Source organism: Drosophila albomicans, chromosome X (assembly GCF_009650485.2).
Source record: "Drosophila albomicans strain 15112-1751.03 chromosome X, ASM965048v2, whole genome shotgun sequence".
Classification (NCBI taxonomy): domain Eukaryota; kingdom Metazoa; phylum Arthropoda; class Insecta; order Diptera; family Drosophilidae; genus Drosophila; species Drosophila albomicans.
Genome location: NC_047627.2, coordinates 27,441,356 through 27,457,290, shown reverse-complemented (window position 1 = coordinate 27,457,290; position 15,935 = coordinate 27,441,356). Strand labels below are relative to the sequence as shown.

Genomic DNA, 15,935 nt, shown 5'->3' with positions numbered 1-15,935 from the left:
ACGCGCAAGCAGCGGCAGCGCAGCAACGTCGCTGTCAAAGTTACTCATATGAAAAATATCTAATAAGAAAACCAATAAACTGCAAGAAAAGCAGCGACGCTGACAGCGGCAGCGCAACGCATGCATCTGGGTTTGTGTGGGGGCGAATGCCAAGTGGAAGTAAAAGAGAAAAACACACACACCAAGAAATGCTTGTGTGTGTGTGTGAGTAGACAAACTTACATTTGTTGTTGCTGTTTCCTCAAGGCAATTGAGCGTATGTTGTTGCTTTTGTTGTCGGGAGTGCTGGAGTTGCTGCTGCTGTTGTAGTAGCTGCTGATGTTGTTGTAATAGTTGTTGTTGTTGCTGCTGCTGCGCGGCAAGAGCACCACAATCCATATTACGAGGAGCAATTGGGAGGTATTATAACGAAATCCAACAACAAAGGAACTGCAACTCTGTAGCTAAAATGGACGTGATCTGATTCGCTGCTCTCTCTTCGCTCTCTCCTTGCTCTCTTTCTCTGTCACTCTCTTTTCCTGTGCTGTGCTGTTCCTGCTGCCTCTCCCGCTCGCACACTTTTGATCAGTTGCGTTGTAGACAACACAAAAAAAAATAAAACAATACAAAAAGTTTTTGGCATAAATTTTGCGACTGCGTTTTGAATTTCAAATGGAGTGGGGGGAGAGAATTGTGATGTCGCGTTGCACTTTTGTAGTATTTCTTTCAATTTGTGTTAAATTTGCATTTCTCGCATTTCGTGTTTTGACGTCTCTCGTTGTCGACGTACTTTTTTTTTGTGCATGCCCATGCATGTCTTATAAACCCGCTTCCTTTAGCCTGCGCGCTGCGTAGGCGAATGCTGCTGTTACTCCAACAAGAACGACAACAACAACAGCGGCGACGACGACGACGACGACACACGACAGCGACGACGATTCAATGCGAGCGTGCGAAACAAACGAACTAACGAACGACCAGACGACGAACGACGACTGCCGAACACGAACTTTAGCGGCTGGAGCTATGGGCTGCTGCTGTTGCTGCTGCGCTGCTTGTGCTGCTGCTGCTACACCCACACACACATGCATGCAAATGTCTTTTGTTTGTGTGTGCTGCGTTTCTACGTTTGCTTTGTATGTATGTATGTAGGTTTTCAATATGTGTGTGTTGCTTAATATGTACTCCAATACAACTGCAACTGGAAGTGCCGTAGCTTTTACTTCATTTTTCCTGTCGCGCCTGCAATTGTTTCCTCTTTACTTCTTTTACTTTTTTCATCAATTCTTTTCTTTTTGGGTGTAGTCAGTCAGTCAGTCAGCCTTTTTGGTCGCTGTACTTATTCTTATTGTTGTTGTTGCTGCTGCTGCTGCTGCCAATGTAACTGCTGCTGCGCTGCGCTGCTGCTGATTGCATCTGGACGATATCCATCTTAAAATCTAATAAATTGCATTTGCCATATGCATATCAAAATTGAACACAATTTACACTAATTAATATTTAATTGCAATTGCAATATGTGCTGCATTTATGTGAGAACCGAAAAAAATAAACAAATAGTACTATTGAGCTACGGAAAAACAACACCCGTGCGTAATTTCCACGAATTTATGTTTGTTGAACAGTGTGGCCGTAGCTAGATTTCGAAATATTCTCAGAAGCGCTGCAACTGTTTCGATTTATTTTCGTCATCAAAATCGATTTCTAGGAAATCGGATTAAAATTTAATTCACAAAAAGAAAAGTTCTTATTGGACATTTTAAGTTATGTGCTAGTCCGACAATTGTCAACTGTATACGAAATAACGGTATTTTAATTATTATTATAAAATAATACTATAAACATTCACATTGCTTTTGCAACGTTCAGTGTGACCACAAATTGAATAGTTCAAATGAGCCTGTACCGTTGAACAGAGAGTTCGTGAAGGGTTGCAAAGAAGCGCGCAATTTGAATGACAGATTTAGTCGAACTTAAGAAACGATTGCAATTGAACTTAATTCGTTTTAGGGAACGTGTCTGCAATTAAAACGCAATAATTCAGAAATTCAGCATTAAATTTGACTAGCTTTATATGAAATCTGCGCAAAATCGATAAGCCGCACCATTCGATTTCTTACACTGTCGATAACCGTTTCAGTTCGTCGACCTTAGTTTTTGGGCGCCAACCGTTTCGAAATTAACCGCAATTCAAAAAAGACAAGTTACGTTTTAAATTATCATATCGTTTATATTTACTTATTTACATTATGATTTCAATTTGACAACTGCCTGTTGGATTTCTTTTCTTTTCTTGAGTAGCTTAAAACTAAGACTTCGGGTTTCAGTTTCAGTTTGTTTTTGTTTTTAATGGTTGTTTTTGTTTTCAATCTTATCTGTTATCCGTTTTCAGTATGTATGTATATAAAAAATACGTACATATCATAATTTTAGGTGTTGTATCTTAGCTATATAGTGTTGTTTGTTGTTATTCTTGTGTTTTTGTAATATATGTATGTTCAATTCAGAGCACGCAAACGGAAGTGTACGATTATTAACTGAATAACACAACAAAAAACAACTGTGGCATATATATATACATATATATATATATGTATAATGCATTTATAGTTTACTTTCATTCATGTTTTCCCTAAATAAACGTCCCCGTGTTGCACTTAAAAATTGTCTAAACAAATGATTCAATTTAATAATAATAATAATAATATAATATATTATATGTATATGTTCGTTTTGTTTTTGTTATTCTTTTGTTTTGCGCTATTTTCATTTCTTTTTTTTAACACTTTCTTTACAAATTCACAACATAATTATTACATAATTATCGTTTTCAATGTTTTTCTTCATTTTTTCTTGTTAAATATATTTTTAATCAATATGTTTGTGTACGCAATTTAATATATATATATTTATTTATGTTCATAAAAGCGCTAGTATTCATAAATAATAATGATAATAAAAAAAAAATACAACAAAAATTGTGTTGAAATTTACAATGTTTAGTGTTGTTGTTTTTGTTGTTGTTACTGAACTGATGTTGTTTTTGTTGCTTGAAATTAACGAACGTTGCTTGAATTTCTCGACTTTATATAGTTTTATTTATATATAATTATATTATGTATACTTTTTGCGTCGACTCTAAAATTTTACAAATCAACAAATTTATTTAAATTAAACAAAAATATGTGTATTTTACTGAGAAACACAAGTTAACTAAAATGCATTTAAGATTTGTGTTAGTTTTCTTTCATTTCTGGCATCGAAAAACCAAAAAACAATACAAAAACAAAAAACCAAATTTATATGCATGTGTGTGTGTGTGTTATATATATTAAAAATGATTTCCAAATGTGTGTGTGATTCCTCTCTCAATCCGTGCACGCGTAGTTGTAGTTGTAGTAGTTGTTGTTGTTGCTGTTTTTGTAGTAGTTGTAGTTGTTGTTGCAGTCAAAAGCTTCTCTCGCTCTCTTCTCTCTTCCTGTTCGCGCTGTCTGTCGTTGTAGTTATCCACTTGGGAAGGGGGTGGAGTTGCTGGTGGTGGTGGGAGGGAGTGGGAGGGAGCTATTCAGTCATTTTGGCACTGCGCTGTCGCACCAGCTTATAGCGACTGTGCAGCACTGGCGATGCGGCTGCGCTGCCTGCGTCGCTGCTCGCTGCAGTGGCTTCGTTGTTGTTGTTGCTGTTGTTGATGATGCTTCTTTTGCGCCCATGGAAGCTAAAGCGTGACGGTCTGGCAACTCTATGCTCTGTTGTTGCCAGTATTCTTGCATTGCTGCTGCTGCTGCTATGGTTACTGTAGTTCTTGTTGATGTTGTTGTTGTTGGCACGCACAAATCGATATTTGTTGAGTTGTTGTTGTTTTTGGTGTTGCAGTCGTCGACGCCGCTGCTGCTGTTGCTGCTGCTCCTGCAATTGTTGCAGTTCATTTTTCAAGTGCTCTTGCAGACGGCAACTGCGACGTTGCAATACAATTGCCGTTCCTTCCTCTTCTTCATCATCATCGTTCAGCTCCTGGTCGTGCTCCTCTTCGTCCTCTTGCTCCACATTCACCTGCTCTGGTTGCATTGGCGTCCATTGGAGAGTTGTTGTCCCTGTTGTCGTTGTCGTCCTCAATGGTTGTTCTTCCGGTCGCAGCCCAATTTCCGGTTGCGTCTCGGAATCGGTATCCACAACCGGAACTGGAACCGATTCCAGTTCCGTTTGCAAGTGCTGCTGCTCGTTGTAGCGAAGTGTCGTCATTGCGTCGCTGTTGCTGTTAGGCTCCGTCAGCTGCTGTTGCTGTAGTCCAGGTCTCGATATCGATAATGATCTCTGCCTGCATGGCCACGTTATCGGCAGCGGCATCGATCCTCCTCCAAGTCCAAGTCCCAGTCCCATATTCGTCCATTTGTGTCGAGTTTCTTCGTCGGCGTCGGCGTCGGCAGCGACGGCGGCAGCAGCAGCAGACGCCATTGCTGTTTCTACCGCGGCGGCAGACGACGCATTGGGGCGCGTATTTTGCGGCGTGGATTCTGCATATTGTTGCCAGCATTTGGTGGCGGATTGAAGCTGTGAAAATCATCATATCAAAATATTCAATTAATATCACATGCAACCTACAACCTCCACGAAACGAACACAAATAAAATACGAGACAATGAGAGAGAGAGAGAGAGAGAGAAAGAGAGGAGCAAAGTTCATAGCAACACATTTTGTATTAACAAAAAGCTTTCTCATCTCAATGTCTTACAACTAAACACGCACGCTCACGCACTTGTCTCATACAGACACACACACACACAATCCCCCACGTAGTGGGAGAGGGAGGGGGGATATATATTAAATGAACACACACACACACACTCAGATATGTAAATGGCACAACGAAACATGAATATATGGAACATACATGTATGTATGGTATATGTGTGTGTGTGTGTGTGTACGTATGTATGCTTGGTTTGTATGTGCATACAATGTTGTTTTTATTGTAGTTCATATTTCAAATGAATGTTGAAAACAAACAATAATTATAAAAGAAAACATAAACGATGCATAATCAAAACAATTAATTATAATCATTATCATAATTATATCAAGTTATCATTAAAACGTTTAGGAAATGCATTTTGTTATTTGTTCATGTGTGTGTGTTTTTGTGTGGCTGTATGTGTGTGTGCGTGTATGTCTGCCTGTGTTTCATTTTGTGGTGGGCGGGGGGGCCAAATTAAACAAAAACTCGAACAACTTATCTTTCCACCTTTTCCTCTCACTCTCACACACTCTCTTGGCTCACTCGTATCGATATCGTAGGGAAGCAGCGCGCAGCCAGGAGCAAAAAGCAACAGCAGATCGTGTTGCTGCTGCTCTGCTCTGTTTGCTGTACTGCGCTAGTGCCATCTCTTTTTTGCACATTACTTACGCGAATATATTGGTTTGCGCAGGCGCTGCGCCGGCATTAAATTGGAACGGAGCGGCGTTTGGCGTTGACTGCAAAAGACATTTTTGGTTTTTCTTTTTAGTGTTTCACAATTTTTGTTTTGGTATTTTTTTTTTTTGAGGAAGGAATTTTGGTTTATGTTTTTATTTTTGTCGCCAGCACAACAACCTGAAGAGAAAAGCAAGAATATATGCTACGAAATACGCATAACTCTCCACCTTCCTTTTGTTGGTGTTTTTTTTTTTTTTTTTTTTGTGGTTTTGTTATCATTTGCTGCTGCGCTCGTTGTTGGTATTTCGGTGTACATATGTATGTTTGTATGTATGTATTTGTGAAAAGAGATGCGAGAGGATAATGACGATGAGCAGTAAAATCGCTTGGAGCGTTCGATGATTTGTGGTGGGGGGGAAGGTAAACTGCAACTACTTAGATTATGGTGCATATGTGAATGTAGATGTATATGTGATATATGAAAACAAAAAAAAATAGAAGAGAGTAAACTGATACTAAAATGTTTGTATGGAATGTAGATGTGTGTGTTTGGGTGTTAATTTCAAACTACTGAGAGCTAAGAGAGAGAGCGAGCAAATTGCAAATTGAGCGCACGTTTCAAGATGGCAACTCGGCATGCAAATTATACTCATAAGAATTAGTAAATCACAACACCGATCGCAAAATTACAATAGTATGTGTGTGAAAACTAGCTACAAGTTTTGTTGTTGTTTTTTTTTTTTTGTTAGTATTTATGCATGCTCTCTACGTATGTGAAATGATAAGTGAATAAAAATGTTGATACACATATTTATTTTGGTTTGTGATAGATTCATCAAAATTAACAGTCCATTCATATTTGTTTACCTGCATTTGCTGCGCTGAGCCAGTAAAATTGAACAGTTGAACTGGTTGCTGTTGGTGTTGTTGTTGTTGACCAGCGCCGGCAGCCACATTATCAGTTGTGGACGCCGTGGCGCCAAATTGAAAAAGTCGTTCCGGTGGGGAAAATAACTTCGTTGAACCAACCGAACCCAACACAGCATTAAAATCGTAGTAGTAGTAGTTGTTGTTGTAATAGTAATGGTAGTAGTAGTTGTTGTTGTTGTAACATTAATAGCAATAAGTAAAAAAGTATAGATAAATAAATCGCATTCGTGCCCCGTGCCCAAAAGTTAAACAGAGGTACAGCGAGATAATTGTAAATTGCAAAAATTACATCAAATAATATAAGAGAGTACAATATAAATAGTTACGTAATATACAGTTTGTTTTGTTTTGTGTGGTTTTCCAATAGTTCAATACAACAAGATGGCGTATTAGACAGGAAGAAAGAGACAGAGAGAGCCGGACAACAATCAACATATGTATTTTTGATTAAGAGAGATCAATGAAAAGGAGAGAAATAAAACAAGAAAATACAAAATAAGAATTATAATAAATATAATAAAAGGTTATACAATATAGGCTACAAATATCACAATTTGAACATTATCTATTTTCCTTTTTTTTTTTTTTGGAATTTCGAGAGCTAGAGTAGATAATAAAAACACGAACATAGCCAATAGAAAATTTGTCATGCATTAATCGAAACACGCACAATACGAGAACACAGACAGCTGTGTGAAATTATCGATAAACTGCAATTGTCTTCGGTTTGCTTGACTTTTTTGTTGTTTTGACCATCAATCAATATTGAATATCCCGATTTATATATTTATTCTCCTCAATGATAAATACTTACATCGTTGCCGCCGCCTGTGGAGGCAATTGCCGACGTCGCCGTTGTTGTTGCATTTCCCGTGAAATTAAATGCTGCCGGCTGTGGCGTTGTGCCGCTTGCTGTGAAATTAAACGCTGGCTTTCCAACGCCACCTGGCGCTGGATTTGTTGGCGCAGCACCGAAATTGAAAACGCCCCCTGCCGGCTGCAAATGCCAAAGCCACACAAATACGACATTGAAAGCGAGCGAGAAAGAGAGATAGAGATATAGAGAGTTAGTTAGTGTTGCTAAATGCGATAAATCGATATCGATGTTGCATTTACCGTTGCTGCCGCTGTAGCGGCGCCAAAATTGAATGCAGGCTTATCATGTGTGGTTGCTGTCACTGTGGTGACGGCTGCTGCAGTGCTCTGCTGATTGTTGTTGTTGTTGTTGCTGCTGCTGCTGTTGCTAAAGATGTTGGTGAGTGGCGATGCGGCAGCTGCTGAGGATGCAGCTCCAAATGGATTGCTCACATTGCCAAACACCGCTGACAACGAGCCACCTCCGCCTCCGCCACCGCTCGATGCTGTTGATGCTGCCAAACTAAATGGCGATGGTGTTACAGCATTTGCTGTGCTTGTTGTTGTTGCCGTGTTGCTGCCAAAGCCGCCGCTTGAGAATTGATTGACAGCAGCTGTTGTTGGTGCTGACCAGTTGAAGCTGCTGCTGCTGCTGCTGTTGTTGTTGTTGCTGCTAGTTGTGGTTGCTGTTGCAACTGTTGCTGCTGCAGGTTTGGCACCAAAGCCACCAAATGTGCTGCTGGCGCCAAACGATGTTGTGTTGCTGCCGCTGCTGCTGCCAAAATTAAACACTCCTGGTGTGGCTGCAGCTGTGTTGCTGCTGCTGTTGAATATGTTGTTGCTGGCACTTGGTGTTGCTGCTGCTGTTGTTTTTGTTGTTGCTGCTGCTGCTGGAGAGCCAAAGAAGAATGTGCCGCTGCTAGTTGTGGTTGCTGGCGTCGTTGTTGCTGCTGGTGCTGGTGTTGCTGGCGCAGCTGATTGACTGCCAAAGACAAATGCTGCTGGCGCAACTGCTGCAGCAGCGGCAACTGTTGGCGCTGGCTGGCCAAATAATGTTGTTGCAGCTGGTGCAGGAGTTGCTGTAGCTGGTGTTGCTGCTGGGATGGTTGTTGTTGTCGTTGTTGGTTGTGGTTGGCCGAAACTGAATATGGGTGCAGCGGGCTTCAAGCTGTTGCTGCTGCTGCTGTTGGTGGCGGTAGTGGTTGTGTTGCTCGTGGAGCTGCTGCTGCTGTTGTTGCTGCTGGACACGGCTGGAGTGGCTGTAAAGGAGCCAAAGCTAAACAGTTTGTTGCCAGTTGAAGCAGCAGCAGGCGTTGTGGTTGCTGTTGCTGCTGTTGTTGTTGCAGATGCAGCTGCTGGTGCGCCAAATGCAAATGTTGCTGGTTTCGTTGCTGGTGTTGCTGCTGGAGCAGCTGCAACTGGTGCAAAGAGTCCCAAGCCGATGCTGGATGTCGCCGGTGCCTTGCTGCTAACCGGCGCAGTCAGGTCCGCTGCCTCGGCTGCTGGTTTTGTTGCTGCTGCTGGAACAGTTGCTGGTGTCGTGGTTGCTGTTGTTGCTTGGGGTTCGCTCAATTTGAAGCTCACTGTTTTGCTTGGCGTTGTTTCGGCGCCAAACTTGAAGCCAGTTGCTGCTGGCGCAGCTGCTGCTGAGGTGTTGAATGTTGTCGGAGCGGTTAAAGCGGATTTCGTTGCAATGGTTGTTGGCTTATCGGCAACATCGGTGCCTGCTGCGGCGGAAAAGCCAAACTTGAATGGCGCGTTTATTGTCGAAGCTGTTGCTGCTGTTGCTGGAGCTGCAACCACGGTGGTTGCTGCTGCTGTTGCTGCTGATGGCTTATTGGCGAATCCAAACATAAATTTGGGCGCAGCTGCAGCACCGCTGTTGCTGCTGTTGAGTGAGGCAGCCGCAGCAGCATCGTCAGCACTTGTGCCGGGCTTCTGTTGCTCACAGCAAATGCATTTGTTGCGTCCCACATCGTTCTGAGCGGTGCACACTTCGCATGTCCAGCTGCTCGACTTTTGTGCTGCAATCAGTTGCTGGAAACCAGCATCGGGCTTAGGTGTTGCTGTTGTTGCTTCTGGTTTGCTGGCAAAGCCAAACTTAAAGTTGCTGCTGCTGCTGCTGCTGTTGTTGCTGGCACTCGATTTGGGATTTGGCGTTTCGCAGGCGACGCATTTGCTGGCGCTGCTTTGATTGCTGACCATGCAAGTGTCACAACTCCACGTGTTTGCCTTTGGTTTGAAGGCATCGCCAAAGCCAATTCCGCTGCTGGAAGTTTGAAAAGCATTGCTGCTGCTGCTGTTGTTGTTGCTGCTGGCCTTTGGGTTGGGCGTCTCGCAGGCTAAACATTTTGTGGCGCTACTTGGATTGCTCACCATGCAAGTGTCGCAACTCCACGTGTTCGCTTTGGGCTTGAAAGCATCGCCAAAGCCAATTCCGCTGGTTGTTTGAAATACGTTGCTGGTTGCTGGAGGAGCTGCTGTTGCTGCTGCTGATGTTTTGCGTGGCGTTTCGCAGGCAACGCATTTACTAACATCCGATTTGTTGGACACCATGCAAGCATCACATTCCCAATTGCCCGCCGGCTGCTTGAAACGATCCGCAAAGCCGCTAAAACCCGTTGAAGCTGAACCTGAAGCTGGCATTGAAATATTCGTTGCAATTGGGGCAGCTGCTGTTGGTGGCTTGGCTTTCGGTTTGGCTGTGTCGCAGGCAATGCATTTGCTTAGCTCCTGCTTGTTGCGCACCATGCACGCATCGCATTCCCATTCGCTGGCCGACTTTTTGAACTGATCGCCAAAGCCAGCGAAGCCGGTTAAATTTACATTCAATGCAGATGTTGTTGCTGTTGCTTCTGTTGTTGTTGCTGGTTTCTTGGGCAGCAACACATCAAGCACACTGCCGCTGGTCTTCAGGCTGCGATCGCCATTCAATTGCTGCTGTGGCTTCGCTTGTGATTGCACCTGCAACTGTTGCTGTTGCTCCAATGTTGCTGGCGGCGTAAAGCGGAAATTTGGCTTGGCACGCTTGATGGGAACGGGAGCATCATCGCCATTGTTGGAGCCTTCTTCGCTGCACTGCAATTCCAAAGGCGCATCAAACTCATACTGTCGCTTGCTGTTGTTACTGTTTGTGACAGCAACTGTTGCTGCTGCTGCTGCTGATGTGACGACTGCTGTTGCTGTTGCTGGTTGTGCAGCGACTGCTGTTGGAGTTGGTTTTGGTGGCGGTGCGAATGTCAAATCGAATTTGGGCTCGCTGGCCATGCTGGGGAAACGTATCTCGGGCAAATCGATGGCTGGCGGTGGCAACTCTTCGTCCTGGATGCGTGTATCCTTGCGCGATTGCTGCAGCAAACGTGTGCGCATCTTGTTCGTATGCGTCTTGGCAGCATTCGAGTTGTTGGCCGCATTGTTGTTGTTGTTGCTGCTGCTGCTGTTTGTTGTGGGCAACAAGCGTGTAGTTTTTTGCGTTGATTGCTGTTGCTGTTGCGATGATTGCTGCTGCTGCTGCTGCGACTGTGATTGCTGCTGTTGCTGTCGCACGCTGGGCGCTGGCACACGTTGCATGCGTCGACGCTCGAGGAGTTGCATCATCGTTGGCACCAACAGCTTGGAACTATTACGCGTCACATCCTGGTCGGCAGTAATATTATTATTGGTAATATTGTTGTTGTTGTTGTTGTGCAGCTTATAGGCCATGGGATAGGAATACGGTTTGTTCGACGCATGTCGATTGCGCTGCTGCTGATGCTCACGCAATGTGCTGCCCATCTTCTTGGCATCCATCAGCGGTGTCGTATGATTCTCCAGCAGATTCAATATCCGCTGCGCTGTCAACGACAATCCGCTGGCCACATCCGACGGAATGCCACCAACTCCGGTATTATTATTATTGTTGTTGTTGCTATTCGTAATATTGGGTCGCATCTCGACCGGATTCATGCTGTAATTGAGGCTACTAATGCAACGGGCACTGCTGCTGATGCTGTCGCTGTTCGATGGCGCCGGCGAACTTCCGCCCGAATTGATGATGGCCAAATTGCCCTGACTAAAGTAACGATTGTTTGCCGCACTCCCGCCAAACGCCGTTGGCCCCTTGTAGAACGGCGATCCGACCATTGTCGACGAGCAACTGCTGCTCAACAAACGGCTGTCGCTCAACGCTGAGGTGCTGCCATAGATGGAGGCATTGAAACGTCGACGATTGTTTAACGAATTCAACGATAATGTCGAGTTGTGATGCGGCGGTGTGCCGGCATTTGAATTGAACACCGATTTGCGGCTCTGCAGATTGCCATAGAATAGTAGATTGCTGTTGTTGTTAATGTTGTTGTTGCTGCTGTTGTTAATGTTGTTGTTGTGCGTGCGTAGACCAGCTTGACTTTCATTGCTCTCGCATTCGGAATGCGAATCAGCTGCAACTCCTCCTCCTCGCTTGGCATTGATAACATTATTATTATTGTTGATGTTGATGTTGGTCTCTTGACGTGTTGTTGTCTGAGGTTGTTGCTGTTGCGAGTCCACCTCGCTGATGGGCGAACAAGTGCGCCAGTTAGGACCACGATGTTGTTGTTGCTGTTGTTGTCCCAGCAGCGACAGACGCTTGTAGCTGGGCAGCAAAGTTTCGCGGCGTTCAGTCATTGGCGGTATGTTCAACGAACGTCTCGAGCTGTGGCATCCACAAAACCAACAAAAAAAAAACGGGGGAAAAGTATAAAGTGAAAGGAATTCTTTGCAATCCAAAAAAAAAAAAAAAATCAAATCAAAGCTCACCTCATCGGCAGATCTCCGCTGGTGGCGACAGCTGCCTCGTTGCTCGGTCCGGCGGCGGCGGCTAAGAAATTAAAGGCGGGCTCACGCTGACGTTGCTGTTGCTGTGGTTGTTGCTGCTGCTGCTGCTGTTGACGATTTGTGGACGCATGACGCAGCATTGCATCGCTGACAGCGGGCGTGGAGGCGTGAAGCGGTGGACGACGCCGTTGGGCGCTAAACTGAGGACTAAACGTCACTTCCGATTGCTGTAAAGAAAGTTTTTCATTAGTTGAAGTTGCAAATAAAGCTAAACTAACCAGAAATATTGCCTGTTCTTTTCTAATGTGCATAGCAACTTAGTTTTTCTCTTTTTTTGCAGATTAAGTTGACACTTTGCTCAATTCGCAGCTGCTCATCTTCACAATTCTTTTAATACAATATCTTCATTAAAAGCAACAAAATTTAGCTGCACATTAAACTTGAATGCCGTCAAAAGTCTGTCCTCAAATGTAGCTTAACCTTCAGACAAATTAACATATTCCAAAATTACTTAACACAAATTTAAAGGACATCTTAAGGATAAGACAGAATATGTGCAGCTTAATACAAATCGTGATTATCGAATTCTTTTTGACACATTAAGTTGATCACATATTGGACATCTCTAAGCACATCTTTAAGCTACATTTCATAAGATATCCAGCTTAATACAAATCGTGATTATCGAATTGTTTTTGACATACTAAGTTGAGCACATATTGGAAATGTCTTAGCAAATCTTGAAGCTACATTTCATACTTATTAAGTTCATCACATTTGAAAATCTCTTAGCACATCTTTAAGCTACATTGCATACACATTAAGTTGATCACATATTGGAAATCTCTTAGCACATCTTTAAGTTACATTTTTTAAGATTTACAGCTCATTAAATTGTCTACACATCGAGTCCACTTCTTCCTTACCTCGAGACGCTTGCGTTTTGCCGCTGGCTGTTGCGTTGACGAACGATTCGATAGCAGCTGCTGCTGTGGATGTTGCTGATAGTTGTGCTGATCATCGTGGTCCAGCTGCTGCTGCTGCTGTTGCTGCTGCTCATCGTCATCCTCGTCGTCGAGGTCCTCATCGTCGTCATCATCATCGTAGGGACGCGTCCAAATCTTATGGGCACCTCCTTTATTCCCGCTACGCAACATGTTATTCACATTGTATTCACAGCGACGCGTCTGCTCATCTTCGGCGGCCAAATCGTGTTCGGCAATATTATCCGCCAGCTGGACTTCCTCCTCATTCAAATCCTGTGCATCATCGATAATATCGGGCGCATCATCCGCATCCAATTCGATGCGACGCCGGCTGCGTTTACGTTTCCCAGTCAATGTGCTGCCGCCATTCTGTTGTTGTTGTTGTTGCTGCTGCTGTTGCGATGTTGGCGATTGATCCAGTCGAGAGGCGGCAGCAGCGTTGCCATCGGTTGTGGGTGAAAACCATTTGCCCAATGAAGTGGGAAATATCGAGGAGACGCGTAGCTTCACCTTGCCCATAATGGACTGCAAATTAGGAATGCAAAAGAAGGTAAAAAAAAAAGATGTTGTTGCTGCATCTGTTTAAGCTGAAGCTGTACTCACGTTGTTGTTGCTGGACGCCGCCTCATTTGTGAGTTTTATTGGCGTCTGTTGTTGTTGCTCCGGCGATTGTGGCGGCGTTTGTTGTTGTTGCTGTTCATGTTGCAATTGCTGTTGGCCATCCTCATATGTGGACATTATTGGATTTTATGCCGGTCGCTGTTTCAATCAAACAACGAACAAACGAGCGAAAGAAAAGAAAAACAACAACGCACGTCAAATGCAACAATGCACGCACACACCAACACACACACGCGCAGTCAACTCACATGCACATGCACACAATCGGTCGCAAAACGACAAATTCAATGCAAAACGGCCACACTGTTGCCTCTCTTTGCCTAAATATATATATATATGTGTGTGTGTGTGTGTCACTCGCGCGTGAGTTTCGATGTGTGTCTGTGTGTGTGTTTCACAACGAGGTTCCAACACACGCGGCGCTCGCTCTCTTTGCTGCTTCTGCTGCTTGCTCTCAAGATTTTGCTGCTGGACCAACACCAATTTGCACTTTGGCGCCCGATCGTTGAGTTTCTTCTTCTCGATTTTGTTTTTTTTTTGTTTTTTTGTAGTCTGTTTAGACTTGAAAACACTGAAATTGTGTGTGGCCTTGCTTTGCTTGCTGCTAATGAGAACGAAGAAGACAAATATTGTATGTTGATTTTCGAAAAGTTTCGTAAATGACAAAAATGTTGGCTTGGGAAATTGCTAATCTGTGTGCGTGTGAGTGTGCATATATATATAGGCATGCACACACATACATACATCTGCATGTACATAAGTAAGCCACGCCGCCACCTTCGGCAGCCGCTTCGACACTCACACACACATACGCACACTCACTCACACACACACACACTTACCCCTTCCACTAGTGGGCTGTTATTGCTTTTTTAGTGCATTGCACGCCGCGCGCGCGTCTTTTGTCTTTGCTTTAAAACACACAGCCGTCTTTCTTACGCTCGCTCCTCACCACACACAGCTTGCCCACCGACTGACTGTAGTTTTTCTTTCTTTCTTTTTTTTTTTATTAAGTGTATATATATGTATGTATATATTTCTTTTTTTTTTTGTTGTTGGTCTCTTGTCTTTTTGCTCTTTCGCAATTCGCTTGCGTTTTTTTTTTATTTTATTACACACACGCACACACACACTGTGAAACTGACATCAACGTCGCGTTGCGGTCGAACTATGCGTCGCCATCATCATCATCATCTTCATCAGCAACATCATCATCAACGTACTTTGCATTCGGCAACTGCCATATATATGAATGTATAAAAAAAAAAAATATGTAGATATATAACTAACGCACACACGACGCACGACCACGATTTCCACTTGAATTTTGTGCTGCGTTTATTGCAACGTAGCTACGTTTGCTAGCCTAGCACATATTTGCTGTGTGTGTGTTGATTAATTAACTTTGTTTTAATTTCGCACATTAACAAAATATAAACTGAGGGCGAAAAAAGCACGATTTGGAAAACGCGTGTGCCAGGTGCGACGAGTAGCGGATAGTCATGCAGCGAGCGGCGAGTGGCGAACGACGAGAAAAAAAATGGCGCCGATATCTCAGTGTGCGGCCAATTTGTCTCGAAATGTTTTTCAACACTGCACTTGGTATTGCAAATTTGAAACAATTAATTCCAAATAATAGCACTTTTATAAGTTGTTGCACTTCGAGTGCATTTGGTTATTTTATTTTTAAATTAATAGCTTACATACATTAGTACTGGTATTGTAAAAATGCAGCATAATGTGTTATTAAATGTAATCGATTCAAATTGTAGTAGCGATAAAGCAACGCATCTAACGAATAGCCTCTTTCCACCGCACGGTTTTCTTTGGTTTTCTTTGGTTTTTTCACGTTCAGGCCGAATGTTACGTTCGCCCCATGTAAAAACCCATAAGAAAAAAACGTCGGTTTTTCTACGTTCGCGAGCTACGTAGAAATAGCGAACGCACTTTTTGGGTAATTATGCGATATTTTGATCGATATGACAACGAAAAAGAGCTCACCACTAACAAAACAGCTGACATTAAAGTGCGCCAAGGTATGAACATAGAAAAATTAAAATTTTATTTTGTTTTTTAAAGCAAATTTTTTATATTTTAGATGAGCCCAAAAACTCGAAAGCCGTCAATATCGTGGAGTGACATCCACGAGGCTATGTTGTTCGAGTTATGAGAGGAGAAATGTAGTGCCTTTTTTGGCCAATCCACAAAGGCGCTCCACAAGGGTGCCAAACTCCTCCAAATTATCTTCAAAAAATGATTCAATGTTTCCAGGAACATCGCGTTCCCAAAAACACCCATGCCGTTGCTTAAAAGTAAATGTATTTATGTAAATATTACATTGCTGCCAGCAAATCTACTTA

The 15,935-nt window shown here is 43.2% G+C and overlaps 2 protein-coding genes across 5 annotated transcripts in view; both read right to left on the bottom strand.

Annotated features, from left to right (window-relative positions):
• The window catches only part of LOC117577627 (abnormal cell migration protein 10), a 28,766-nt gene extending 27,179 nt beyond the window's left edge, over window positions 1-1,587 (bottom strand). The window contains exon 1 of the mRNA XM_034262504.2: window positions 223-1,587. Coding sequence (XP_034118395.2) covers window positions 223-378 — 156 coding nt within the window. The 5' untranslated portion in view covers window positions 379-1,587. The remainder of the gene's footprint in view (window positions 1-222) is intronic.
• A 725-nt stretch (window positions 1,588-2,312) lies between these two features.
• LOC117577606 (nuclear pore complex protein Nup153) lies at window positions 2,313-15,084 on the bottom strand. Of its 4 annotated transcripts, XM_034262473.2 has the most exons (9): window positions 14,418-15,084; window positions 13,558-14,179; window positions 12,895-13,479; window positions 11,951-12,195; window positions 7,436-11,846; window positions 7,134-7,316; window positions 6,257-6,403; window positions 5,381-5,448; window positions 4,389-4,527 (listed from the first exon to the last, which is right to left on the bottom strand). In XM_034262473.2, the coding sequence occupies exons 2-9, from the start codon at window positions 13,690-13,692 to the stop codon at window positions 4,440-4,442; spliced, it is 5,862 nt and encodes a 1,953-aa protein (XP_034118364.1). In that variant the 5' UTR covers window positions 13,693-14,179; window positions 14,418-15,084; the 3' UTR covers window positions 4,389-4,439. The 4 variants fall into 4 exon arrangements, with proteins under 4 accessions (XP_034118347.1, XP_034118356.1, XP_034118364.1 ...); XM_034262456.2 differs by lacking the exon at window positions 5,381-5,448 and having other exon boundaries at window positions 2,313-4,527; XM_034262465.2 differs by lacking the exon at window positions 5,381-5,448 and having other exon boundaries at window positions 2,313-4,527; window positions 13,558-14,176.
• Between the last annotated feature and the right edge of the window lie 851 nt (window positions 15,085-15,935).